Source organism: Saccopteryx leptura, chromosome 5, assembly GCF_036850995.1.
Source record: "Saccopteryx leptura isolate mSacLep1 chromosome 5, mSacLep1_pri_phased_curated, whole genome shotgun sequence".
NCBI classification, from domain to species: domain Eukaryota; kingdom Metazoa; phylum Chordata; class Mammalia; order Chiroptera; family Emballonuridae; genus Saccopteryx; species Saccopteryx leptura.
Window position 1 is genome coordinate 164,908,073 of NC_089507.1, and position 25,893 is coordinate 164,933,965.

The following is a 25,893-nucleotide window of genomic DNA, read 5'->3' on the forward strand; positions in this document are numbered from 1 at the left end:
GAGGAAGCCAGCCAGGCGAACTTGGTCAATGCTGACCTGTGGCTTCTAGCAGTGCTATTTTTGTTGGTTTTTTAACTTTCTTTGAGGCTAGTTCCCTCCTGTGTTGAGTGTTAAGAATGTTTCCTACCTGTTTCATTCTCTGATGTTTGCACCCATGAGGAAGGACAGGACAAGGCCTGCTCGAACTGAAAACGGCAGCGGCCCTGAAGCTGCTTCCACAGCCCAGCCGGCAGGATGTGTGAAAAGTACCTCTTTCTGGAGGACAATTCCCACAGTTTGAGCTGAATTCCTCCCAGAATCCTAGTGGAAGAGGATGGTGTCCTTGGACAGTGCCCGCATCAGCTGCCATGTGTCCCCTGCAGTTTGGGGGTGCCAGAGCCTAAGCCTCCCACAGGCAGGGGCCAGGCCAGTCCTCCTCACCACCACGTCCCCAGCGCCTGGCACAGCTCCTGGTCCTGAGTGTCTGCTCCCTGAATGGCCGATGAATGAATGAATGACCTACCATTACTTTATCCCAGTAACTGCTTGGGTTTTGATTCAAAGCATAAAGTATTTTAAGGAAAAAAAAGTGGGGGCAAGGGAGAAGTAGAAGAGGGTATGAGGGGATAAATGGTGATGGAAGGAGACTTGACTTGGGGGGGTGAATGCACAATACATAGTTGATGTGTTATAGTATCATACACCCGTTACCTATATACTTTTATTAACCAGTGTCACCCCCACAAGTTCAATTTAAAAAGTAATTTCATCAAACTGTATACATTGGGAAAAAAAGGTAAATTTAAATGGAGTATGTGTGCAGAATGTGTCCAGAGTCAAATTATAGAAGATGAGTATTTTAAAAATAATGGTGATGCCACAAATGATGCAAATGAGACTCAAGTACACTAAGGAATGATCATTATGTTTATTCATACACTCTGAATTAATGTCTCTAACAAAGCATATCATGCAAACAAAGATTGGAGGGCATACGAATTGAGAAAAGCAATGCAGTAATTTATACATTCATCTCGCCCACAATAAACCCAGCGTCACGGACAGCTGAACGGCCTCTCCAGGCATCAGAAGGTGCTTTCCACAGAAGCAACAACCCAGCCTCCAACTCTTCCTCCTCCGCCTTCTTCCAAAGGTGAGTCTTACACGATGTTTCTCAATGAACGATTTAAACATGGTGTGTCCTACACACACACACACACACACACACACACACACACACACACACACACACACACACATATTACATAGCAAAAGCAATGATTTCAAATGTTTCTGACCTTCTATAAAAGTTATTCTGAAAGACCCTAAGAGAAGGGACATGAGGAGAATTTTTAGACCATTTAGACTTAAGAGAATAACTGCCTTCATCTATAATTTTGAATAGGCCACTAATCTCCTTGAGACAAGGTTCACACTCTTCCAAGATGAGCATTCACAAAAACCTATGCGCAGTCACAGGAATAAACACTCCTAAAGTTAGGCAGAGGACACAAAGATACAGTTATTTAGTTAGAAAACACAAAGCCACCCTTTGTCTTATTTTAGAAAAAAAAGACTCCTTAAAGTGGACTTGATACTTGTTTTCTGAAAAGTAGGGATCTGTCGACTCACATAAGGATGGACTCTGGGACAGACGCCTGTGGGTGTGGCTGCCGCCTCTTCTTTCTCAGGGACTGTAAAGCGTTTCTGAATTGCCCAATGGGCAAAAGCCTCATAGGACATCTCTGCATTTTCACTGAGTCGGAGACACCTGGGACTCCTGAGGGCTGGGGACAGAGCTGAGGACACACCCTCTCCTCATGCCAAAAGGTGGTCACAAAACCTCACAGAGCAAGGAAAGGGGCGCCCGGGCCCCCCGGGCTGCTAGCTTAGGGCTGCCTCTGGAAGAGGCCCAATAAAGCCATCTTTCTATGGTCTGAAAGTTTCCAGACTTGAGACAGTTGTCCCCAGTGTCTATTAAAAACACGGAGGCCAGCTGTCCACCAGCATGTCCCCCTGAACTTGCAGCCGTTGTGATGAAGACGCCACACCCTGGTGGCTGGGGGATCCCTGGGTCAAGGTGCTCTGGCGGAGCGCCACAGGGGCTGTGTGATGGGAATCCTATAAAACTGTCAGTATATTTATTTTAAAAACTTCTTTTTAAAGAACTGAGTTATTAAAGTTCTCTATAAAAAAGTACAAAGAGCCAGCATACCCAGTTTTCTACTGGAGTTAAATTAATTTCTTCCTTAAGGTGTAAAAAAAAGTCTTTGGAACTTGTGGGCCTTATAGTGTGATAGGGGGCATTGTAAGGCTGTTTAATAACTGAGACTGACCTATATAGTTATTAACTGACACTTGATCCCACAGACCAGAGAGTCCCTGACATCACTGAGTTAGCAGAACTGCGGTCGACACCATTTCCAGATGACGGCCTTCATCCATGTGTAACTCAGGTATCCTTCCCCACATTGAGGCTTCTGACAGCAGAAATGCTCAGGCCTCCCTACATTTGCAGTGTCAGCCCCGATGGGAAGCGACAGAAACGTTTGCAGCCTGCTGTATTTCATAAAATGTAAACCCAAGCAACTCAAGGAAAATGTTTTAAAAATACTTCTCAATACTCCTTGTGAAACACGTGTGCAGTCACTAACAACCAGCGACCCTTCCCTCACCAGACCCGCCGTGCCTTCCCTGTCCCTGGACCCCGTTGGGCCCCTGGCTCAGCGTCCATTTCATGCTGATGACTGCTTTCAGCAAGGGGGACGCTCCTGCCCTTGCTGGCTTTAAAGAAACGGGCAATGGTGCGAACTGCACACATATAAGAAGTAGGTGACTGCCTAAGACTCAGGTGGGAAAATGACTGTCAGATGGTGTTGCTTTTCTGAGGCTTTTAAAAACATAAGGCTCTCACTCCCCCCCTCTTCAGTACAGAGAAAACAAATCCCAGCAAACGCCTCCCCCCACCCCTCAAATCTCTCTTGCTAAATGGAATCAGGTGGGAACTGCACTGGTAGCCGTTTCTGTGACTTCTCCTTCCATCCCTGGTGCCACAGTGCTTGGCAGCCAGCCCCAGAGGAAAAGGGTGGGGACCTGCTGGGTCCCAGGGTGGCGGATGGTTCTGGCTCAGCCCCTGGCAGGTAGGGAGGGGAAGGGGGCTTCTAGCAGCTGGTGAGGATGCTGCTGACATTGGGAACCGTTTTCGAGGACAAGGCTATCTCCCCAATGACAACTTGCTCTCAAGGACCAGTGGGGGGTGACGGTCACCTGCACCAGCGCCCTCTGGTGGCAAGGCCCTGGAAACGGCAGCAGCTTCCTTCCCAAGGCACCATCTCCTTCTCCTCCATCCTGACTTCCTTTCCTTCTGCGCAGCAAGCCTCCTTCCAGACACGCTCAAACCCCGCTTCTCTCCCAGTTCCTTACCCACCGTGGCCTCCACCGACTTCCTGCTTCTCAGAACATCCACAGGACGCCCGCTTGGGGGCTGCGCCCTCACTCACCAGCGAGTTGCCACGCTCTGCGAAGAACCGCAGCTCAGGGACGTGCTCAACAGGCCATTTGCTGGCGTGCGTTAGCCTGGGCCTTTCTGTATTTCAACCACCATCTCAGGCCATTTCCAGAGAGCCCTTAACTCTCACATTTCCTACTAAAATTCCTACTGGGAAAGCCTCGTAAGAAGACAGGCTGCATTCACACGGACCGGGTCAAGGGATACAAGAGAAGCAGACGTGCTGCCAGAGCAATCATGTCGGCCCCAAGGTCTTGCATCGCCCTCTTGAGTTAGTTCTTGCCTTGAGTGAACCTCCCATAAACCCGAGGGCACTCCAGATACTTCCACTCCAACCCAACCCCTAGTGGCTTCAGACACGATGCCGATGATGCTGAGAGGGGCTGGCGGCCCGCAGTCTCAGCGGGGACGTCCGCCCCTGGACAGCAGCCACCTTCCAGGACAAAACAATGCAGGGCAGTGACAGCCTTTCGGACTCACAGGCCGATGAGTCCGAGGGGGAGACTCAGATTGTGCTAGATTCTGTCGGCCGCCTGGACCTCCATAGGCCCTTGTGGTACGGGAGTGCCCAGGGGCTGGGCCTTCCTCGTGTCCCCTAGTCACCCGACCCTGAGGCATCCTCTTCATTCCAGCCTCCAGCGGGCTGCCCACTTCAAACGGTAGCCCCTGCCTGTGCTTGTTCCCGCCACGCCCGCGGCGTGGGACAGTGCCACACAACTTCAGCCGTGCTGTGGCTAAGGGTTGTGTGCATGGTTGCCCTGACTCGCTCTTTCAGCAGTAACTATCAAGCCAATAACTATCTGCCAAAATCTTTCAAGCATTAGTCTTTCTCTGAATTCAGTACACAGCACGGTACCAAACAGGCTACGTCCAGGTGACACTTCACTGGCCCGGTTCTTACTGTTTGCCCTCATGCCTGCTGGCCCTCGGGCACAGTGACAGGCCCCACAGACAGGGAATTTTCTTTGAAAAATTTTTCACACATTTGGGAAGAATACAAGCCAGGTGAGATGGTGACCATGTTTCCTAGAGAAATAAGAATAATTTTGGAGATGTTTTGGCTGTTTCTCCAAAAGCCTGGGCCTGCTGCTGGCTTACAACAGGTGGATGGGCAGTGTGGGGCTTGGGCACAAACGGCCACAATTCGTGTGCTTTTCTGGGACTTCGTCCCCTGGAGGGCTCGGCTGGAAACCTGTTTTGCTGTAGCTCCCTTCTGGGGCAGGGTGATGGGTTCTTTTGTTTCTTAGGCCCTTTCTATAAACTTGTCCCTTTTCTATCAGATTGAACTGAGGTATACCTGGTGAGGCCGTGTCCCCCGAATGTGCACTGACTAGCAGGACTGCAGCTCGCGATGTGTTAGACCCTCTGGAGTTCTGAAGTCCACAGTCCATTGAAGATGACAGGGAAGTTGTTCTTGGGTCTGACCTGTCCCCTACCCATCTCTTCTTGCCCCCAGGGGTTCCCAGGACAGAGAGGTCTCTCGTCTCAAAGCCCCCTTGGCAGCTGAGTGTTCCATAAATCTCAGGCCGGAATACACTGGAGGAGGCACTTAGCTGAGACGCTGCTGGGGACAAGGAGGCAGAGCAGCCCGCCGGGAGGCGTGAAAGCAGCTTCCATCTGAACGCCTTTCTGTTGCAGAAGACAGGTTCTCTGAGGGACTGCGTGGGACGGTGTCTAGTGGCGAAGCGCTCCTCTGACCGGCTCCAGCAACAGCTGAAGAAACTCTGTGGCCTCTGAAAAGCCTGTGCGGAGAGCTGCAGGGGGCGGCCGTGCCCGGGGGCGGCTGGACGGTGCGTCTCACAAAGTCTGTGCGTGCGGAACAAACGTGCGGGTCCTTCCAGAGGTCAGGGTCCGCCTGGCGTGACCAGGCACACGGATCAGCAAGGGCACCTCCCGGTCCACTGCCCCCCGAGTCACTAATCGTAACGAGGCTGGAAGGAAGAAAACAAGAGAGTCCAGCCCAGGGGCTGTGATCGCCCACATCTGTTCATACTAGCCACACCGGAGTTAATCACTCCCCGCCGTCCCCAAGAGGGACTGGCACAAAAAACCAGAGCAGAAGATAGCATTAAGAAGCCAAGAGAGTCTCATCTCAAAAATAATCCCCCAAAACTTTTGTTTACAGGTAGAATCAAATATTTATATACATAAGCCTAATAAATCATGTAAAGTAGCCATTAGTTTATGAAATTACATCTACATTAAAAAATTAATACGTCCAGTACAGTGCCAATGTGCAGGGCACACACAGGATGGGGTGGGGAGAGGAAGCAGGGCCACAAAGAATTCAATACAACTTAATCACAGAAGCAGGATTAGAAACAAGAGCCTTCACGAATACGGATAGCACAATTGTATCTTATAAAATTATTATAATACTCTCTTCATACTTGATACAATTATATCAATAATATAGATTCACTTGTTATTAAGGTTTATTATAAACATGCAAAATTCATTGCATGATGCATTTGCAAAACATATTAAAATCCTTCTTGCAATAAAACATCTTTGAGCTGATATGTATCTAGGTTTCCCGATTCTGCAGCTCCAGGTGTGTCATTCAACAGGAACTAGAAGTGGGGACCAAAACTGTATCGTTTTCCATCCCTAAGGGGATGGTGAGGGACAGAGATGAGAGGGAAGGCCACCAGGAGGGACTGATTCTAGAGTCAACACTTTAAGTTACTGTACATCGTACTCTCATAAACGATACTGCAGCCTATTAAATAAATAAGTACAAAAGGGGGTGGGGCGTATCCTTCAGATTCTTAGGAAGTAGGTAGCAAAATATTGGTGGTGGAGGGGGGGTTGGCTAGCAACACTGGCGAGTAGTGGCATTGCTGATGGCACCCTGGATCACAGAATAATTTCCCAGAGATGAACACGGACGTACGCACACACTGGTTTTGCCTCGATCTGAAATGACTTCACATTTGCTCATTTAGCAAAGTCCTTAGAAGATTTGGCCTCTTACAAAGAAATGCAAGTATCAAGATAGGTATCAACCAAATAGGGTACAAGATGACCGGCTGATGGAACACTCATCTGAGGTTTTCTTTCTCTCTCTCTTTTTTTAAAGACAGGTAACTGCCGGACCATGATTGGGCTATGACTGTCAACGTCTGGGAACAGTGAGCTTGCAAATGACATCCTGGCTTCTTGGATTCTAGGGGCTGTTTCCATGGAGGCAGAGAACAGCAGCAGCAGAGGTACCCTGAAGCCTCCCCACCCCGTGTGCACTCTCTGCTCTCTGGGCTCCCCTTTCTCTCGTGCCAAAGGTGCCTGGGTGGAGATGTGTCCAGCCACATCTCTGGTTGGGTTGGGAGGAACCTGATGGTGAAAACCGACAGAGAGAAGATATGGGAAATATATCAAATCGTACCAAAAAAGGGGCAAGAGTCTGTTTGCTTTCTGGGAAGGTTTAACCTACAGCCAGAGGTGACTTCTAGCAATTAAACTGGACACTGAACAGTGTATCGTCTTCCACTAAGATAATGTTCTTGGTTGCAAGAGAGAGACCCTGAATGGTTGGTCACACTTGGACTAGAAACCCTACGATGTGCAGGCTTCCATCTGGAACAAGAAACAAGGCCGTGGCCTTACAATTTTAGGGTTAAGGATCATTTCCCACTGCTGGGGGGGAAGTGTGGGTGGGGGCAGGGGAGGCATCTGCTCTCGTGCGTTTCATACTGCGCTCTGTAAGATGGGGTGCACAAACTGGGGGTTGACATACGAGAACCCTTCGAAATCAGACTGGTCTATGTTAGCAATGACCAGCTGATCAGGAGGTGTTAAGACGGGTTGCCCTCGTGTGAAGAACTTGTCAAAGTTTTCTGCTCCCTTGCCGCACTGCGGAGAAAACAGAGAGAGAGGGAAAGATCATTAAGCATTACACAACACTCGGCTGCTGCTTGCTGGGAGCGCCCGCGCGGAGCGCAGCGGGAGTCGGGCTGGTTAGGCGGGAGGGACTTGGAGGGCTTGCAGGCCGACCACACTGAAAGCCAGGCACAGCAAACAACAATGGAGACTCAGTTGTGAACCTTCATACACCTCCCCCCACCCCCACCAAAGTGAAACCCTGGTGGAAATGCGCTGTTGACAGTGAGGTGACAACAGGCAACAGCTTCTTTTACTTCCACCTCACAGAGCAAGCAGGGCTTGAGCACGGGCTCCACGCACATGGGGCCATCAGTCACGGATCCACGTTGAAAGGCCAGGCTGCTGGGTGGGAACACAGGCAGTTACCCCTAGACCGAGAGGCTGAGCTCACTGTCCCACATCCGGTTCTTTGAAATGGTGTTTGTAATAAAGTAAAAGATGTGCTATGTGTGTCTTCCAACTGAAATGTTCTAAAAAGCCCAGCCCTTCATCTTTGAATGACAGGGGGCAGGTGTGATGATGACCAGGTTGGGATGCTAACCTGGGGCCCCAGCTGGACTTCAGCATATCTAGCTTGATCCGGTCAACCAGCACACAGGTCAACATGGACTTCATGTATAGGATGGCCTCAGGCGCTGGGTTTGCACTGGTGCCCAAAGGAGGCAGAGGAAAGCCTGCTGTCTCAGCTGTTCCTCTTCTCCACCCAACCAGCCAACCAACCGACCAGCCAACCAGCCAACCAGCCAACCAGCCAGGCCTACCTCACATGGGGCCCCACATTCAGACACTGCTGTTGTAATGACAACTAAAAAAACAGCCCTCTTGCTTGACCAGGTAGTGGCGCAGTGGACAGAGCGTCGGACTGGGATGCAGAGGACCCAGGTTCGAAACCCCGAGGTCGACAGCTTGAATGCAGGCTCATCTGGTTTGAGCAAGGCTCACCAGCTTGGACCCAAGGTCGCTGGCTCGAGCAAGGGGTCACTCGCTCTGCTGTAGCCCCACGGTCAAGGCACATATGAGAAAGCAATCAGTGTCACAACATGGAATTGATGCTTCTCATCTCTCTCCCTTCCTGTCTGTCCCTGTCTGTCCCTCTCTCTGTCTGTCTCTGTCACAAACAAAACAAAACAAAACAAAACAAAACAAAACAAAACAAAAAACAGCCCTCCTTTGGAGATACCAGTGGTTCTCAACCAGGGATGATTTTGTCCTCTGCCCCCTTCTTTGGGGACACTGGGCAATCTCTGAAATCATTCTTGGTTGCCATGACTTGGACAGGGGGTATTGCTGGCATCTAGCAGGCAGAGGTCAGGGATGCTGTTAAACACCCCTTAGTGCACAGGACTCCTCAACCCCCAAGGATGGTTGGTCCAAAATGTCAACAAGTGCTATTGTTGAGAAGTCAGGGCTATACTAAGATGGTAATGAAAGGCTGGGTCGTCCCCAGGGTCAAACAAGGACATTAGGCAAGGATTGCCATCTGTGAGAGCCCTGGGAGGGGAAGCAACAGAAGCCCAAGGCAGAAGTGTTGTCAGCGAGCGATCCAGCCTCGGTGGAGCTGGCTTCCAGGAGGACGTCCTATGGGAACCTGATTAATCCACAGCCATTCATCTACCTCTAAGGTGGTGCTTCCCGGGGCTGGCTTACGTGTGCCTTAAAAAGCACTCAGTTGCATTCTTTTGCTGTTCACTAACCATGCAAAGATGAACAAGAAGGAACTTCTGGAAAAATGGAAAAAAAGGTGAAGCCTCTAAAAGAAAGGAGGCAGCAAGCCAAGGTGAGATGTCCTCCTCCCAGCTGGAGCCCTACCCGTCTGGCTCTTGATGTGAAACAATCACACAGGTTTTCCCTTTCCTTGGGTGCCATCTTGACTATACACATGAATCATTTCTCAACAGTGAGTTCGAAAAGCTACAGGTAAATCGCCCAGAAGAGTAAAAAATAAACCAACCCAGAGAAGCACTCCTATGATCTAAAAGTGGACCACATAAATGTCAACACTGAGAAGCCTGGGGGTGGGGACAGATGGTCCAGGACGTCCAACTCTAAAGCTGTTGTCCAGAGGAGGGTTGCTCCTGATGGCGGCCACAGCTTGGAAAGCCACGCACTGCAACCCATGGGGCAGAAGCCCCCACTGCATCAAGCCCCATGCGGGGACTGCCGCTGTCCACAGAGCCAAGGGGAAGGACGGGCCCAGTTCATCTGAGCTCTGCTCTGCTGTCGCACGCAACGGGAGTGCCACCGTCAGTCTCAGAACCGCTCGCCGCCACCAATCTCCCCTGTTCTTTCTAGTTCTAAATCTTGTTTACTCCGGCGGAGAGACCGGAGGAAGGCCAGGCTGAGGGCGAAGATGAAGTGTACAGATGCTGTACTGTAGAACTGTGCACCCAACACCTGTACAGTTTTGTTAACCAGTGTCACCCCAATAGATTCAACAAAAAGGAAAAAATACACAAGGTTGGCTCCTTTCCTCCAGCCGAATTCTCTGCATCAGCCCATGGACAGTAGTTTTTAACCCCCTTGATGATTTGCAGAGATGTGCCCCCTAATTACTAGAATCACAGTCCCAAGTCAGAGCACTTGGTGTAACTTAACTTCACATTTTCCCTTGTATGTCTCAGAGACTTTCCAGACGTAAGTTTTCCCAATCTCATCTCTAAATCTTTACCTCAAGGTAAAATCTAAGTAGCCAGTGCCCCCTTTGATCCACAAAGACAGTCAGAAAATTATGCTCTCTTGACTGTCACCCTCATACCACTTTTTAAGTTTTAGTTCCAAGATAGATATAAAAATCATCCACCTTCCCCAATCTCCACTGCAATTCAGGCGCCCACTGCACCCTAGACTGGGCAGCAGTCTCCTCTGCCGTCCCTCCATGCCCTCGCCTCTCTGCCCCAACCCATCACCCACAGAGCAGCAAGGGCGATCTTAAATGTGATGACCTTCCCTGTCGCAGACTCTCCCTCCTTCCCTGCTCCACACAGGACACGACCCAATCTTAAACACAGTCGCCAAGTCTCAAGTAAACTGCCCCAGGAATCTCTATCCTCGTTTTATCACATGTGCTTGCCAGGGTCCACCACACAGGGCCCAGCACAGTGATTCTCTTCCCTTCATTTTAAAACACCCAACACCCTCCCTCTTAGTGTCTTTACTTCTGCTTGGCACACTCTCCTTCACAATTCTTACCAGACTAACTGAAAACATCATTTCCTGCCATAGGTACTGTCTAGAGCTTTTTTTTTTGGTTGTTGCTATTTTTGATTAATTCTTGCCTAAAGAGGTTCTCTGGCCATCGAAGGCCACTCCCTCAGCCCAGGCGAGGGCAGGTGAGACGCGCTGGGGAGTCATGCTTCCTTTCTCACGCCAGGAAGAGCCTTCAAGCACTGAGGGGTGGGAGGTGGACAGCGACCCTGGCATCCTCCGCCCTCAGAGGGGCCGGGGAGTGCTCCCCACTCCCTCTCAGGTCCTCTGGAGGGACTCAGCCCCAGCGGCCCAGTGCTGCCAGGTTAATAACAGGTCTTCACAGGCTTCCCCTTCCTCTTTACAGGCCTCCGATCTCCTGCGGGTACACATCCCACCAGACTGCACACACCTTCCTCCCTGCTGTGGGCTGGCTCCCGGAGGACTCTGACTTAGGGCACAAGGCATTTCATCACAAAGACAGAACCATTTATTTGACTAAGACATAGGCAGAGAGCACAGCTAGGAAATACTTCACTCACGATGCCTATTTTGATCAAAGAGAAAACAAGTGACCGTTTTAGAATTATTCAGTGATAATGACCGTGTTAGCTGCAGTTACTCATTTCTGTGTGTGCCCAAATGTACGTATTTATGTGAGTTAAGTGTATGACTATTTCAATTACTTATGTGTGAAGTAAAAGTTTTATGTGTTAGAAAAAAGAATAAAGCCCCGGGTCTGTGGCTGCACCCTCGTAAGCCGTGGAGGAGGCCCTGGAAGAACGGGCGGGCGGCTGAATCTGAGGATCGGACGTGGGTCAGGACAGAAGAATTTCTATTCTCAGGGAAATCAGACTGTAAAGAAGTCGCTCTTCCCCCACAAGGGGCGGGAGCACAGCTATTTTTACCAGAGGGTCAGTACTATGAGAAGCTGTGCTAGATTTTCCACCACTGAGGATCTCTTCATGCCTGAAAAGTGAGCCCTCCACACTCTTAGCAAAACTGGGTTTAGAGACAGTTGCCTTTAAGTCAAATTGCAGATCTTGAATGACTTGTTTTTCAAGATGTGGGGAACTGCAACGGGTAAGGCATTGCTCTTCGGATCCTTGGGGAAAAGACAAACAGTGGCTTCAATAAGCTAGCGAAGTTTTAAGGTAGAAAGGATTTTCCGACCGCCTGTAAGCCAACCTTACTCATCACCACCAGCCAGTGGGCAACAGGCCCCCAGCACCATCTTGGGTCTGAGAGGGAGAAGGAGTGACAACGTGAGTGAAGAATAAAGCTGGCCAGACTGCAGACACCCTTCCAACATTACCCAGACGAAGTGGGAAGGTTACTACCATGGCCCCTGGAAGGGCAGCTCCCCCAGTCTGTGCCAACAGGCAGGTTCGGGCTGTCCATGGACTCAGTGCTCTAGGCCACTTGACAAAGCAGAGAAGCTAAAGGCAGTACTTGCTACTTGTGAGCAAAACTCCTCTGCTGGTGCACTGTCCTCAGCTCTAAGGGCCCCCGTACCTTCACCCACTGAGGCTTCTGACATCTGGGATGTGAGGTACCGCACAGTTGATGTGGGACAAAGAGGGGGGCTAGGAGGGTGACAGGAGGTGGCCCAAACCTAACTGGGTCCGTGTGTGAGCCCAGACAGTTCCACTGGTACTCCCCGAGACCAGACGATGTCTGTGTTCGCAGGGCCATGTCTGATACCTAAGGAAAAACGGGAAGTATGGTGTGATGGACCCGATCAGAGGTCAGAAGCCCAGGACATAGGTTTGGGCAGCTCACTGTAGAGGCACCTTTGTGAAGGTAAGATGAGGATGTGAACGTTCATGTGCTGTGCCTGTTGTATCAAAGGAACTAGTGCAGGGGTCTCAAACTCAACTCAGCATGTGGGCCGCAGAGCAAGATCACAGCCGTTCGGCGGGCCGCACTAGGTCTACAAAAGGCAACTGTTACGCAACACTTTTCTCACTGCAGTTGAAAACAAAAAAATATCAGTACAACAAGCACAATCGTACATGCAGTTTACTCAGTGTCACAAAACGACCAGAAACTGTAGTTCGCATCACAACTGCTGTTAACTAAGCTAATATCTAGCTAGGATGCTAGAGAAATGAAAAATACAAGTAGGCCCCTAGGCTTACTTAATTTTATCCAAAATATTTTGAACTTCGTGGATTAGTCTGTGGGCTGCACAAAACTGTTCGGCGGGCCACATGTGGCCCGCAAGTTTGAGACCCCTGAACTAGTGTGTGCGCCACCCTTTCTAAATGATCAGGCGTGATGCTGACCTAAGGGACAATATGGATAGCAGGGACCTGTCCTGGGAAAGGCATGTGACCACCACAAGAGGCACGATCCGACACCATGAATAATCTACTTCCTTCCCTTAGCTCTGGATTCAGGACTTAAAACTCCCTTTTCTGTTTCGACATTCCTACCCAGTTGGTAAAAATCATCAAGGAATAAGTTGAACCCAGGAGATTAGCAGGCGTGGTAAGGAAGTGACAAAGCTCAGAAAGAGACTGACTCTGGTGGCACTTGGGGCTGCAGTGCCCCCCCTCCAGAGCCCCGTGCGGCAACGCTCTGCGTTCTGTGTGACAGGCTGTGGGGCGGGGCCCAGCCGGCGTCACGGAGATGGGCTTCTCGGCTCTGATTCTTACCTGGGGGAGGCCACTGGGACAAGGCACACATGTATGGTCTCAATCCTGTCCTTTACCTTGGTGCCTCAGTCACATGGAATAAAGCCCCGTAGCCACTGGCGTGGGAATTAGGGGGAGTGTGAGTAGCATTGAAAACACCGCCATTACAAAGCAATCACACAAAACCCGGGAGAGCGGGAAGAGTGTGCGACTGACAGGAGAAACGGCGGATAGCAACAGAAGCAGGAGGGAACCTTCGCGGGGTGGGGACGTCTCTGACAGTTACCAGAGGCAGCAGGATGTGCTTGGTCTTAGGGTGACCGTCACCCACATTTCAAGTCCTGATCGTGGGGGCTGCCCGTAGCCCTGTGCCATGGGCCGAACTCAGTGCCTCAGTAAGAACACTGCCAACACTGAGCATGGCTCCTGGCTCCTGGTTGTTCGCCGTCTTCATCTAATTAAACACCCAGCGGCAGAGGTGAGCAGAAGCATTCTGCTGTGGGCCTCCAAGAAGGTCGTGTCCACACTATGGAACCACCCACTGGGCAGCAGCCGTGGGCCTGCCCCTTTGAAGAAGGTCAGAATGCTCAGGGAATGGTCCTCCGTGCACGGCCAAGGCAAGCAGGCGCACACGCAAACGGTTAATGAGTGAGGTTAGCTTGCGCAGATAGTCACTCAAGGTTCTGGAAATGTGCTCACCGAAGGCCTGGATGCCCACTCAAGCCAGAGCGTTTTGGTACAGAAAGTCTAGAGAATAAGAACGGGACAGGGTAGAGTATTTGGAGAGCAGTCAGTGCCTGGCCTCAGAATGCCTGTGCCAAGGATGCCACAAACCCACGTGCGCTGACGGGAAAACACCTCCAAGATACACTGTTGTGTGAAGATTCAAGGTGCAAAATAGGATGCGAGGTACAACCTCGCTAGTGTACCTGCTCACATGTGCATAAGACTTTCTGGAAGGTTACAGAAAAGATATGAGAACCATGGGACTAGTAGTTGCGGAGGGGGAGAGAGTGTCTTCATTTTATATTCCTCTCTACTGCTTAGCTATTTCACCACACTGAGCTAGTATTTTAATAACAACTTAACAAAAAGAGGGGTGGGGTTGGGACCGCCTTCATCTCCTGCCAAAATCACCTGTGGTGAGAGACTAGACAGGCTTTGGTTTTTCCGACAAAACTAGACTGTATTTGTCTCACTTGTCGCCTTAGAGCCTGTCTCAGAAAGGGCCCGTCGGTCCAGCGGTTTTATTGGCGGGTTGGCTGACAGACACAGGCAATAAGCCACACACTCAGTGAGTGGATTCTTGTGGGCGCCAGAGCTGCGTGCGTGTGAGGGCCAAGGCTCTGGCTTAGCCTGGGCTGTATTTTATGTAAGAACAACATGCCCTCCATGTGGTCTTTATACAATGGCCAGCTTCTGATGATTCAGGGCTCCTTTTCCAAGAAGGGTTGTTGGAAGGACCACTGTATTCGGAGGCCTTTATTTCAGCCAGCGGGAGCGCGTGCAGTCACACACCGGGGGCACAGAAGGTCCGCCTTCACCCCGTCACTCCCATGGGGCTCCCTGAGGCTCGCGCTGGAGCTGCTGACTTATAGTGATTATTCTTTTAAATGTCTCATTTCTCTTTCAAGCAGAAACGTATTCTTGCCGCTAATTAACCAAGGAAAAGATGCTGTGTTAGGCTGGTTTGAAGGCTGAAATCAACCCGAAGCACATCAGGATGTGGCCAGACTCCAGTCTCCACAGGCCGGTCAGTGTTCCCTGTTGTTGCTGAAGCTCCCTGAGTCTGGAAGGCCTCACTCTCAATTAGTATCACTGCTTCTGGTTCCACGGAAAGGCCAAGAGGAGGAACCTGCTTGCGGCCAGAGAGACCTGATTAGTGCAGCCCCAGGCCGCCTACGGCCTGATCACTCGGACAGCCCTCTGGGGCCTCCTCTCACCCGGAGGGCGGCTGCTCTGTACACATCCCTTTTCAGAGCAGTGACGAAAAGAACAGCGCACCACAGAATGTCCTCGGCTTTAGGAAACGTGTGGAATCATTTAGATGTAAAGAGGCATTAGGTCTGTTGCTTACTCTCAAATGATTCAGAAAAAAAAATATGCGTGTGTGTCTGTACACACAGGCACTTAGAAGTGACGGAAGAACGATACAGACACTGGGGTAAAATGTTAACGTTTAGGGCATCTGGGTGTAGGGACGACAACAACTCTTTAAACGAGTCTTGCAACTCTTCTGCAAGCCAGAAATTAGGAATTAAACATAAAAGGAAGCACTATCTCTACTTTGCTAATTAAGTCATCATTAAACTCTCTAAACAAGCCAATGACACTGACGTAAAGGACTTCGGGGCGACTGGGACGAGGACCACAGCAGCACCCACTCTTGCTCGCGATGTGCCTGTCTCTTCTGCGCTTGCTGCAAGAGCGACAACGTCCTGATGAAAGTTATTATTTTTCTGTCTCTTTTTTGATAAAATGACAGTAATTTACCCATGAGTGACAGGACTATTTTCAAACTGCTCTGCTCATCTATCAACCCTAGGCTATCTTTCTCGGTGTTAAGCTTTATAGATTAAGTTCTCTCTCTCCCATAACCGCTTAAGCACAGGGAATGCTTTGGTCTTGCCCGTGCACTAGCTATTCCGCTCCTCGTGGTCAATGGATTAAATTCAAACATGGAAAATCAATGAACGTTCCACTTCTAGTAGTTGCATAAACTGTTATTTTTTTCATGGGCAGGATGCATGGAAATCTGAAGGCTGTTCTTGGGCCTTTTACTCACATGAATAATAAATTAGGATAAAAGCCTATAAAATGAAAAGCGACACCAGATCAGAATCTTGGTCTCCCATGGGCGCACCTGCAAGGGTGCGGCCCAGCTGCAGGGGCTCAAACTCGGGCGTCTTCTTTCTCAGGCCACACAGAAAGAAAGGGCTCCCTTGCTGTCGCCAGGTTCTCAGGACATTGGCCAGCAACCTGGTGCGTCACCTCCTCAGTCACCTGATGGCCTGGGAAGCAGCTGGGACCCTCTCATGTGTCCTTCAGAAAGTCAACAGTCACCTTTTCAGGACTGACCTTTTTTTGTGACGATCCTGTTTCCTTGTTCTGCATACCAGCCCGACGCCGGGCTGACGGTCCCTGTCCCTGTGCCCGTAAAGTGGAGGGTTGCCCCCGCTGTGTCTTCTGGAAGGGGAACCCACTCTGTGCCCTCTCCCGTCAAGAATGGGAACGAGTTCTGGGGCAGCCTCACCTCCAGGTGAGCAGAGCACAGCAGTTGTTTCTTTTGCTTTTGTTTTACAAAATAAACCAGGACATGGTGATCACCCCGTTTTTCAGACAATCATCGTCATCTTTGCCATTGCACACGATAGCCTCCTGGGGACACGTGGCTGTCCCCACAATAGGCCGCTGCAGCGCAGGTCATTTCTTCTGGCTTGCGGATGCCTCCCTCCCCACTTCTTCTGTGTTGGGCGTGTGCGTCTCCGGCCCCGCTGTCCAACGGGGAGAGGGCCACTGTCCCACACCCGACACCAGTCACTCTCCTCTCTTTGCTCTGCCTTCTGTGCGACCTTAAACAGAAAGCGGGCTGCGGCTGCACCCTAAAGCCTGACCTTAACATTGTCATGATGTAGAAAACTCCGTAAGGAGCGTCCTGATGGATCTGCTACATCAGTGCTGGTCAACCTGGTCCCTACCGCCCACTAGGGGGCGTTCCAGCTTTCATGGTGGGTGGTAGCAGAGCAACCAATGTATAAATAAAAAGATTTAACTATATATAGTAAATTGTTTTATAAAGATTTACTCTGCCAAACTTGGCGAAAATCCTAAAGTACTTGGTAAGTAACTGTTATTATATGCTTTAACTTGCTGTAACTCTGCTTTATAAATTTTATAAAGTAAAGTTACTCCCCTACTTTATAAATCACCATTACTGTGGAACCGGTGGGCGGTTAGAAAACTTTACTACTAACAGAGATACAAAAGTGGGCGGTAGGTATAGAAAGGCTGACTACCCCTGCGCTACATCATGAGATGCCCTTGGTGGTGGAGGTCACACTCTGCACAGCACTCTCCTCTACTTCCAGGGATGGCACTTCAGCAGGCAGCACACTGAAAAAAGACGGGACACGGTGGGGCGCGCAGTTCCTCCAATAAGCTCTGCGGGGTCCAGCAACAGAATCCCTCTACTCAGTTAGGAAGAATTGGTGCTTTTGGAATCGCCTTTTCCTGGAGGGTCAATACAAAAAATTAGAAAAACAAAGATGAGATTCCTGGGCATCTCAGTACAGGGTGGACCTCCAGAAGCGCCCTGCGGACAATGGTTGGTCAGCCAAGTCTCCCTGCCGCTGTCTACAAACACCAAGGGCTTGATTTCAGGGGAGTCAGGTGCAAATGGTCCTTAATCTGGAAAGTCTCGGGAAATCGATTCACCAGCATTTGCTTGAAAAGCAGGGAGCAAAGACAGACGAGTGCCGTCAGCCAGGCTGTCAACACTGCTCCGTGGAGTTCGCCGCGCACATTACCTATAAATCTCTGGCTGTGCCTGATGGTCTTTTCAGCAGTGAGAGCTCGGCTGGTTTCACAGCATTTGAAATAACAAAACCACCTGTCAGAGAAGACTCAGCGTTGTCCTTTACCCATAAACATTTATGACCTTCTAATGACGTCACGGGATAACTTCTCTGCTCAGTGGGTTCCCTGTGGCTGCTGTGCTGAGCGGTGTTTTCTGCCTGGACGACATCTGAATTTGGACGGCTTTCTTCTGTTGCCGGCGTGTGGGCGGTCATTCTGCTCCAGCATGGCCGGCCCCACATGTCAGGGACGTCCCAGAGGCTGCCGAAATGCCACCTCCTCCTGAGGTTCCGAGCCAGTTCTGCTGCCGCAGGGGCTGGAGGAAACTGAACGCCTCCCTGGGACCAGAACTTTCCTGATCAATCTCTTTTCAACCTCCACTATGTTTTCTCTCCCTTGCTGCAAATCTCCTGTCCATCAGCACCGCCCTGTTTTGCACACAGGCTCCCAGCAGACTGTGGCTCCTGCCTGAGAATTCTCGCTGTGAGCCGATGAGGCCTCCCCTGGCCTTCCTACCAGAGCTCTCACCAAGCAGGCCTTCCCCATGGAACCACCAGGGTTAAGATCTCAGTCTGTGCTTTCTGCTCCTGTTTGTGAGCTCTGGGGTTGTTTCTTCACAGCCCAGGGTAATTTATTCTTTCTTTTTTATTCTAACTTGGGCTCAGCGAAAAACCAAACAAACAGCAGCACTCCAGGAATAAACAAACACTGCCCACAGCTCGGCGGCTGGCGCGGTGTGACCATGCTCCCAGCCACCGCCATGGCCCACACGTCCACGCTTGGCTGCTAAAGCCCTCACGCCCTGGCTTCCCCTCTGTCTGAGCTGGGGCTGCGGTGTCCACTGAAAGTGGAAGACTGCAAATCAACAAGGTCTTCTGAAAGCAAGGTGGAGACAAACAGAAGAACATGCTTAATGGTGCCTTGGCTACATCTCACCTGTCTGGCAAGAGGATTTTGCTGAACATTTAAAAGCAGGGTCAGCGTGTGTCTCCACATTGTTCCTGTAAAGAAACTGAGCTGTGTGTAAGATACTATTGTGGACCTTCCATATGTAATTTAAGAAGGGCAAATAAACAGGTCTACTGAGACCATCCGCAGCACCATTCATCACTCTGTCTTCCTGCCTCCACCTTCCTTAAAACCAGGTTTTGTAAATAGGACGGTAGGGAGCCCATAAAGAACCTGCAATCAGTGCCCAGCACTGGCTCAAGAGAAGGTGGGGTGGCAGATACTTCATCTTTCTACTTGAGGTGATGATTCAGGGGAAAGTCAACTGACTTGAATAATTTTAGTTTTTTCCTCAGTTCGTGCTAAAAATGCCTTGGAAAAATAAAATCAATGGGCTCACCACCCACGGTTTTATTCTTGGAATAGAAGGCACATGAGCCTATTTGAGGAGGAAGTTCCTGCTTTAAGAATAAACCCGTGCCTCCCCCCCCCACCAGTTCATAACTCAGCTGCCCAGGAGGGGCCCCACCGCATGCACACTAGGCACCTGTCAGGAGACAGATTTGGGCCAAACCAATACAGTGAACGCTCTGAGACTGACTGTGCAATAAAGCTGCCCTGTCCACAGGCTTGGTGGTGACGACCCAACGCCGCCTGAGACAGTGGCAGAGCTGGAAGGCAGGAACCCACCTGGACTTCAGGCCTGGGACGCGTGGCAAAGCAGCCTCCCTGCAGGCACTGCCCAGTGGCAGGTGGCGCATGTGAGGAGCTGGTGTCTTAAAGACTCCCGGCTTATCTCCGGAAATGTAAACATTAAGAAAGGGAATGCACAGGCTGCAACCAACAGTCAGACTGGAGGACGCATGGCAGTCACTGAGGTGGAGCAATGGTGGGGAGGGACACACAGATCCAGGAGCCAGGACACTGCAGTTTGAATCCTGGTTCCACCATTCACCAGCTGTTTGTCCTCAGGCAAGTTACTCAGCCTCTCTGTGCCTTACTTTCCTCAACTGTTATTGGGGACAACAGTACCCACCTACAAGGTTTTTTGTAAGGGTTAAATGAACTAATTTGTAAAGCCCTCAGGATAGGGCCTGGTGCACAGTACTTGTTAAACAGATGAAAAATAATGGGGGTATAGGCCCTGGCCGGTTGGCTCAGTGGTAGAGCATCGGCCTGGCGTGTAGGAGTCCCGGGTTTGATTCCCAGCCAGAGCACACAGGAGAAACGCCCGTCTGCTTCTCCACCCCTCCCCCTCTCTTTCCTCTCTGTCTCTCTCTTCCCCTCCTGCAGCCAAGGCTCCATTGGAGCAAAGGTGGCCCAGGTGCTGAGGATGGCTCCATGGCCTCTGCCTCAGGTGCTAGAATGGCTCTGGTTGCAACACAGCAACACCCCAGATGGGCAGAGCATCGCCCCCTGGTGGGCATGCCGGGTGGATCCCAGTCGGGCGCATGCGGGAGTCTGTCTGACTGCCTCCCGTTTCCAACTTCAGAAAAGTAAAAAAATAAAAATAAATAAGAAAAATAATGGGGGTCATATGGGGAGAATCTGAATGAAGGTGGTGATGCCAGAAACTGTGGTTGGCACACACGCACTGCCGCAGGGGCAGCGGCCAGCGTGAGACCTGCACCCAGGCCTACCCAGGAGCTGGCTCGTGTTAGTTATGCTGTGGGTGCAAGGCAAATCCAGGAAACCTGGAGAGAGAAGTCTGGTCAAGGACTCAGAGAAAGAACGCCAGTCCATGGTATTCAGACCCGAAGCCGACCTGCCCCGGCCCTGATAGTTTTGGGTGAACGCTCAGCAGACGCCCTCTTGGAGCGCACAGAGGGCACTGGCTGGTCCGCCCTCACTCTCAAAGTCAGCAGGAATCGCGGATGCTCAGACCACAGAGTTGAGGGCAGGGCAGGGACCTGGCAGTTTCTTCTGCCCTGCAGAGGCCAGGGGTCCCTGGCTTCCTCTCTCCAGAGGAGGGGCTGGCAGGCCACCCCCGGGATTTGGGGGAGCGGGGCTCGGGAGGCGGGCCGTGCCAACTCACCACTTTGGGCTTGAAGGGCGGCTGGATCTCCCTGCTCTCCAGCTTCTCCCAGTCGATCCTCCGGAAGAAGGCGTGCTCCCGCACATCGCGCTCCCCCTCGGGCCCGCAGCCCAGCCGCTTGCCCGGGTGTTTGGTCATCAGCTGGAAAGCAGGAGAGAGGGGAACTAATGGATCACGTGGTGACGGCAGTTCATAAAAACATATCGTGTCACTGAAATTTGCCAAGAGAGTAGAGCGTCAGTGTTTTCCCTCCAAAAAAGAAAAAAAAAAAAAACAATAACTAGGTAAGGTGATGGACGAATTAGCTACACTGTGGGAATCCTTTCATCACGTACAGGTGTCCCGTGGGATAACGGGGGATGGGCTCCAGGACCCCTCAGGGACACCAAAATCCGCATATGCTCAAGTCTCTTACGCACATCCTCCCGTGTACTTTAAATCATCTCTAGGTTACTTATAATACCTACTACAATGTCAATGCTGTGTAAGGGGTAGTTATACTATATTGTTTAGGGAACAATGACAAGAAAAAAAGGCATGGACATGCTTAGTACAGATGACATCAGTCATCATCCTAGCCTAACTACATAGTACAGATCAGCAACCGTGTAACCTTTTCTTGGGAATATTTTCGACTTGTGGTTGGTTGAATCCATGGGTGTAAAACCTGTGGATGCAGAGGGCCACCTGTATATGTATATCAAATTATCACATTGTACAATTTAAATATATCACAGTTTTATTTGTGAATTATACCTCCACAAAGCTGAAAATAAGAAGAAACAAATAAGCAAAAAATTCATTCATATGTTCCTCAGAATACACGACCCAGATGGTTCCTAGCAGTCTGTGGATAACAGTCCCAAATCAAAGAGTCCCAAACAACCCACCAGTAGAATGGCTGAAGGTTGCGGTGCGTTCACACAATGTGAAGACAAACTACGACCACACACAGCCGTATGGAGAAATCTCACCTCCACAATGTTGAGCGGAAAAGCCAGGCCCAGGGAGCGCCCACTGCGTGAGCCCCTGTGCACGGAGTTCCAGACAGGTGCCGGGAACCCTGCAGGGTCAAGCCGGGTGCGACTGCAGGATGGGGGGGTGGGGTGGCGGTCTCTAGGGTGTTGCTGGGAGGGTGCAGTTACATGGGTGTGTCTATTTTGTGACAATTCATTGATGATTTATGCCCTTTTCTATATGTATATTCCATCTCAAAAACAGAGAAATGAACAAAGAATGAACCAAGGCACATCAAGTGAGGCAGTGGAAGAGAGCCAATGTTTTCTAAGGGTCTGCAATCGCTTCGGGCAACCTGCCCACGACTGCATGAGGTGGGTGGGAAACTAAAGCGGACGGGCCAGAGCTCCTGGAAGTGCTGGGGGTCAGTCCCTCGTCCAGGCCTCCACTGCTTCCCGCCACGCCTTTGACGGCAGGGCGCAGGGGTGTGGGTCTGCTGTCCTTCAGCCATCCTGCAGAGAAGTGTGGTGAAGACCTCCCCTGTCGACCCTTGGGGTCTGTGATCACAAAAGGAATCCAAACCCACTTACTCCTTTGCAGATGGAAACGGCCTCCTTGGACAAGGATTTTGGATAAGAAACATTGTGCTCCATTATAGATTGAAACAGTTCGTCTTCATCCTCGCCGTCGAAAGGAGGCTATTCCGGAAAAGAGAAAGATGGCAACATATTCAGGCAGGGTGATTTATTATTTTATTTTTTATTTTTTTTGACAGAGGCAGCGAGAGAAAGGGACAGGCAGACAAGAAGGGAAAGAGATGAGAAGCATCAATTCTTCGTTGCAACACCTTAGTTGTTCATTGGTTGCTTTCTCATATGTGCCTTGACCGGGGCCTACAGCAGAGTGAGTGACCCCTTGTTCAAGCCAGCGACCTTAAGCTCAAGCCAGCAACCATGGGGCCATGTCTATGATCCCACACCCAAGCTAGTGACCCTGCTTTCAAGCTGGTGAGCCTGCACTCAAGCCAGATGAGCCTGTGCTCAAGCCGGTGACCTTGGGGTTTCGAATCTGGGTCCTCTGAATCCCAGTCCAATGCTATATCCCCTGCACCATGGCCTGGTCAGGACAGGCAGGGTGATTTATTAATGAGGCACCTGAAGACCCAATTCAATAACAAGAAACACCACAGGCTGCCGAGTCAGCTCAGCTAGCTCGCAGGCTGATTAGATTACCTTTGATTAGGTTGTAGGTTGTGTGTTTTTCAGTTTTCCCTCTGTTCCTTTAATTATCTTGCCCTGGGCGACCCAAAATAATCTTTAAGAAAAATGGTTTTTTGGTTTTTTTTTTTTTTGAGTAATGCTTTGAATGACTTGCAAATAAATTATAATTAAACCATTAATCTTGTAATTATGTGTTAAATATCTGATTATGATCAAGTTAGGTTACAGACAGCTTTGTGTTCAGAAGGTAGGGCTGGGGTAGGGAATGCTAAAAAGTCTTTGAATTCTCAACATGGGGTGAAGGGGGTATCAGAATAGGGCAAAGAGGTCTTCCTTAGGTCCAGGAACTCACATCAGGGGCCTTCTGACCCAACACAGAGCTGCACCCTGCGTGGTGGTTGTAATGGAAGCTTCATGTCCACTAGACACCACTCTGCCCTTTTCTACTGGGTCCACACCCCCCTATGGAGAGCGGAAGGCATGCTGGCACTGTGGAGGTCATGGCTTTGATGTCAAGCAGATCCAAACCAGAATCCTAGCTTTCTCACCTCCTAGCTGGTTGTCCAGGGGCAAGTGACTCACTTCTTTACGACACAGCTTTCTAATCTGTAAAATGGGGTTCCCTGGTGAGTCTGAAAAAATGCCTGACATTTTGTCCCGTACCCAGTGAGGGCCCAATGAAGGGTGCTTAGCTCTGTGAGTACTGTTATGAAGGTAGATGAATAGTCTTTGGGAGGGCTGCTAGGGTCCCCAGGAGGAACCAGTGAGCTCAGGATGCCCTCCAGCCTTGTCGTCTTTCTTTTTTTTTAAATTAAAAAAAAAAATTTATTCATGCCCTGGCCGGTTGGCTCAGCGGTAGAGCGTCGGCCTAGCGTGCGGAGGACCCGGGTTCGATTCCTGGCCAGGGCACACAGGAGAAGCGCCCATTTGCTTCTCCACCCCTCCGCCGCGCCTTCCTCTCTGTCTCTCTCTTCCCCTCCTGCAGCCAAGGCTCCATTGGAGCAAAGATGGCCCGGGCGCTGGGGATGGCTCTGTGGCCTCTGCCTCAGGCGCTAGAGTGGCTCTGGTCACAACATGGCGACGCCCAGGATGGGCAGAGCATCGCCCCCTGGTGGGCAGAGCGTCGCCCCATGGTGGGTGTGCCGGGTGGATCCCGGTCGGGCGCATGCGGGAGTCTGTCTGACTGTCTCTCCCTGTTTCCAGCTTCAGAAAAATGCAAAAAAAAAAAAAAAATTTATTCATTTTAGAGAGGGGAGAGAGAGAGAGAGAGAGAGAGAGAGAAAGGAGGGAGGAGCAGGAAGCTTCAACTCCCATATGTGCCTTAGACCAGGCAAGTGCAGGGTATTGAACCGGCGACCTTAGCAGCCTCGTCTTCAATGCCAAGATCAGCAAGTTACCTGTCACTCTGGACAACCCCCAGCATAAGTGGGTTTAAGGAAAATCGCTTAACATTCCCCTTTAACTCAGCTAACCTTAAGCTTAGCATGCAAAACTCGGACCGGGGTCAGCCCTTGCAGAGCGAAGCCTGTTTCATCTTGTACTTTCTTCTTGTTATTACGGTCACTTTGGCCGACATGGTTAGGGCTCAGATAACGCAGTCTGGCTTAAATTTAAACTATATCGTGGACCAAAGACAACTGTGTGCTCATCAGCAGGCTATCTATCCCTTCTTATCAAACATTTCCGCCTGAGGAAGAGAGAACAGTTGAACTAGGCAGAGCACTTCCCTAACCACCATTCACAAACCATCCCAACCTGTTTGGCCCACAACCTTCCTCCTCCACCTCCATCCCAGCCCTGAACAGGAGTTGGGAGTAGGGTCAGCTCATGGGCCTCACACCTAACAGAGGGAAAGATGCCAAGTCTATAAAGAAACCTACCTTGGGACCAGGTATGGGGTCACTGATGCCACTTAATGCTTTTTTATTTTTTTGGTCTAAAAATATAAATAAATTGGCCCGTTTGCCAGTTGTAAATGCCTGGTGTTAAGAATGTCTAATCTGATGGGAGCATGCAGGTGGGTGAGGAGAACTAAAGTCAGCCTGCCTGTGAATGACTCAGACGGAGCAGCAGCACTCCGCGTGGCGAGTTCCCATGGGTGGAAGTGACGTGGCACCTGGGATACCTACCGGGCAAGTCCGCTGGGGAGTGCAAACTGCAGGCGATCGTCTGAATCGGCAGGGGGGTGCGCTGCTCCTATCTACAGAGCAGAGCAGGGCGGGCTGGCATATGGGCGTGGATGTACCTGGCGAGGCCTAGAGCGGAGGCCAGTCCTACAGTCCATCCCACGGAATCTTCTCTGCCTGGTATCATGCAACCTGACTTCTTTCTGACTTTGCAGCTTGGGCTCTTAGCCATTCTGAGCAATGCCACTTCCTGCACATGTCCCGGTAGTTAGACCCTGAAGGATGCCCCGTGGTGCTGCAGCTCTGGGGCCAAGCAGGTGCTCAGCTGCTGGTACACGCAGCACGTAAAGAGAACTCAACTGTTCAGGGAAGATCGTTCCCGTAAACTGTAAAAGCCTGATTCATACTCTGCACAGTGGGTAGTGGTGAGTTCTAAAAATTAAGGGTGGGCAGTCACCATGGCCTGAGATGTTTCAAGTCACTGTGTAGAGTGGCTGCCTCTAGACTAGATACCAGGCTTAAGTTCGGATTGTTTGTCTCTTGCTATGCCACATGTCCCCTGGGGGCCGGAAGAGGTTGCCTGGGCACCCGTGCTGGTAGAACAGTGCCAGCTTGCTCTTGCTGAGGCAGATGGGACAGGAGCTCTGGAGCGTCTTCCTCGAGGGCTCAAATACTTTACCCGCGAGCAGGTCCACCCAGATCTCATTGGTCAGAACGAGCCCCACGCCCCACCCAATCACGCGTGAGACGGGATACAATCCTACATGTGCCAGAGGCGAGGAAGACCCCAAATACCAGGGGAACAGCAGGAGGAACCATCGCATTTGGAAGAGTTCTTTGG

At 50.7% G+C, this 25,893-nt stretch overlaps 1 protein-coding gene across 2 annotated transcripts in view; it reads right to left on the reverse strand.

Annotated features, from left to right (window-relative positions):
* Nucleotides 1-883: 883 nt before the first annotated feature.
* Nucleotides 884-25,893, reverse strand: part of PRKCA (protein kinase C alpha) — a 408,132-nt gene continuing 383,122 nt past the window's right edge. For both annotated transcript variants that reach the window (XM_066386622.1, XM_066386623.1), the window contains 3 exons: nt 22,297-22,404; nt 20,750-20,890; nt 884-7,339 (listed from right to left, as the gene is read on the reverse strand). In XM_066386622.1, coding sequence (XP_066242719.1) covers nt 7,175-7,339; nt 20,750-20,890; nt 22,297-22,404 — 414 coding nt within the window. In that variant the 3' untranslated portion in view covers nt 884-7,174. The remainder of the gene's footprint in view (nt 7,340-20,749; nt 20,891-22,296; nt 22,405-25,893) is intronic.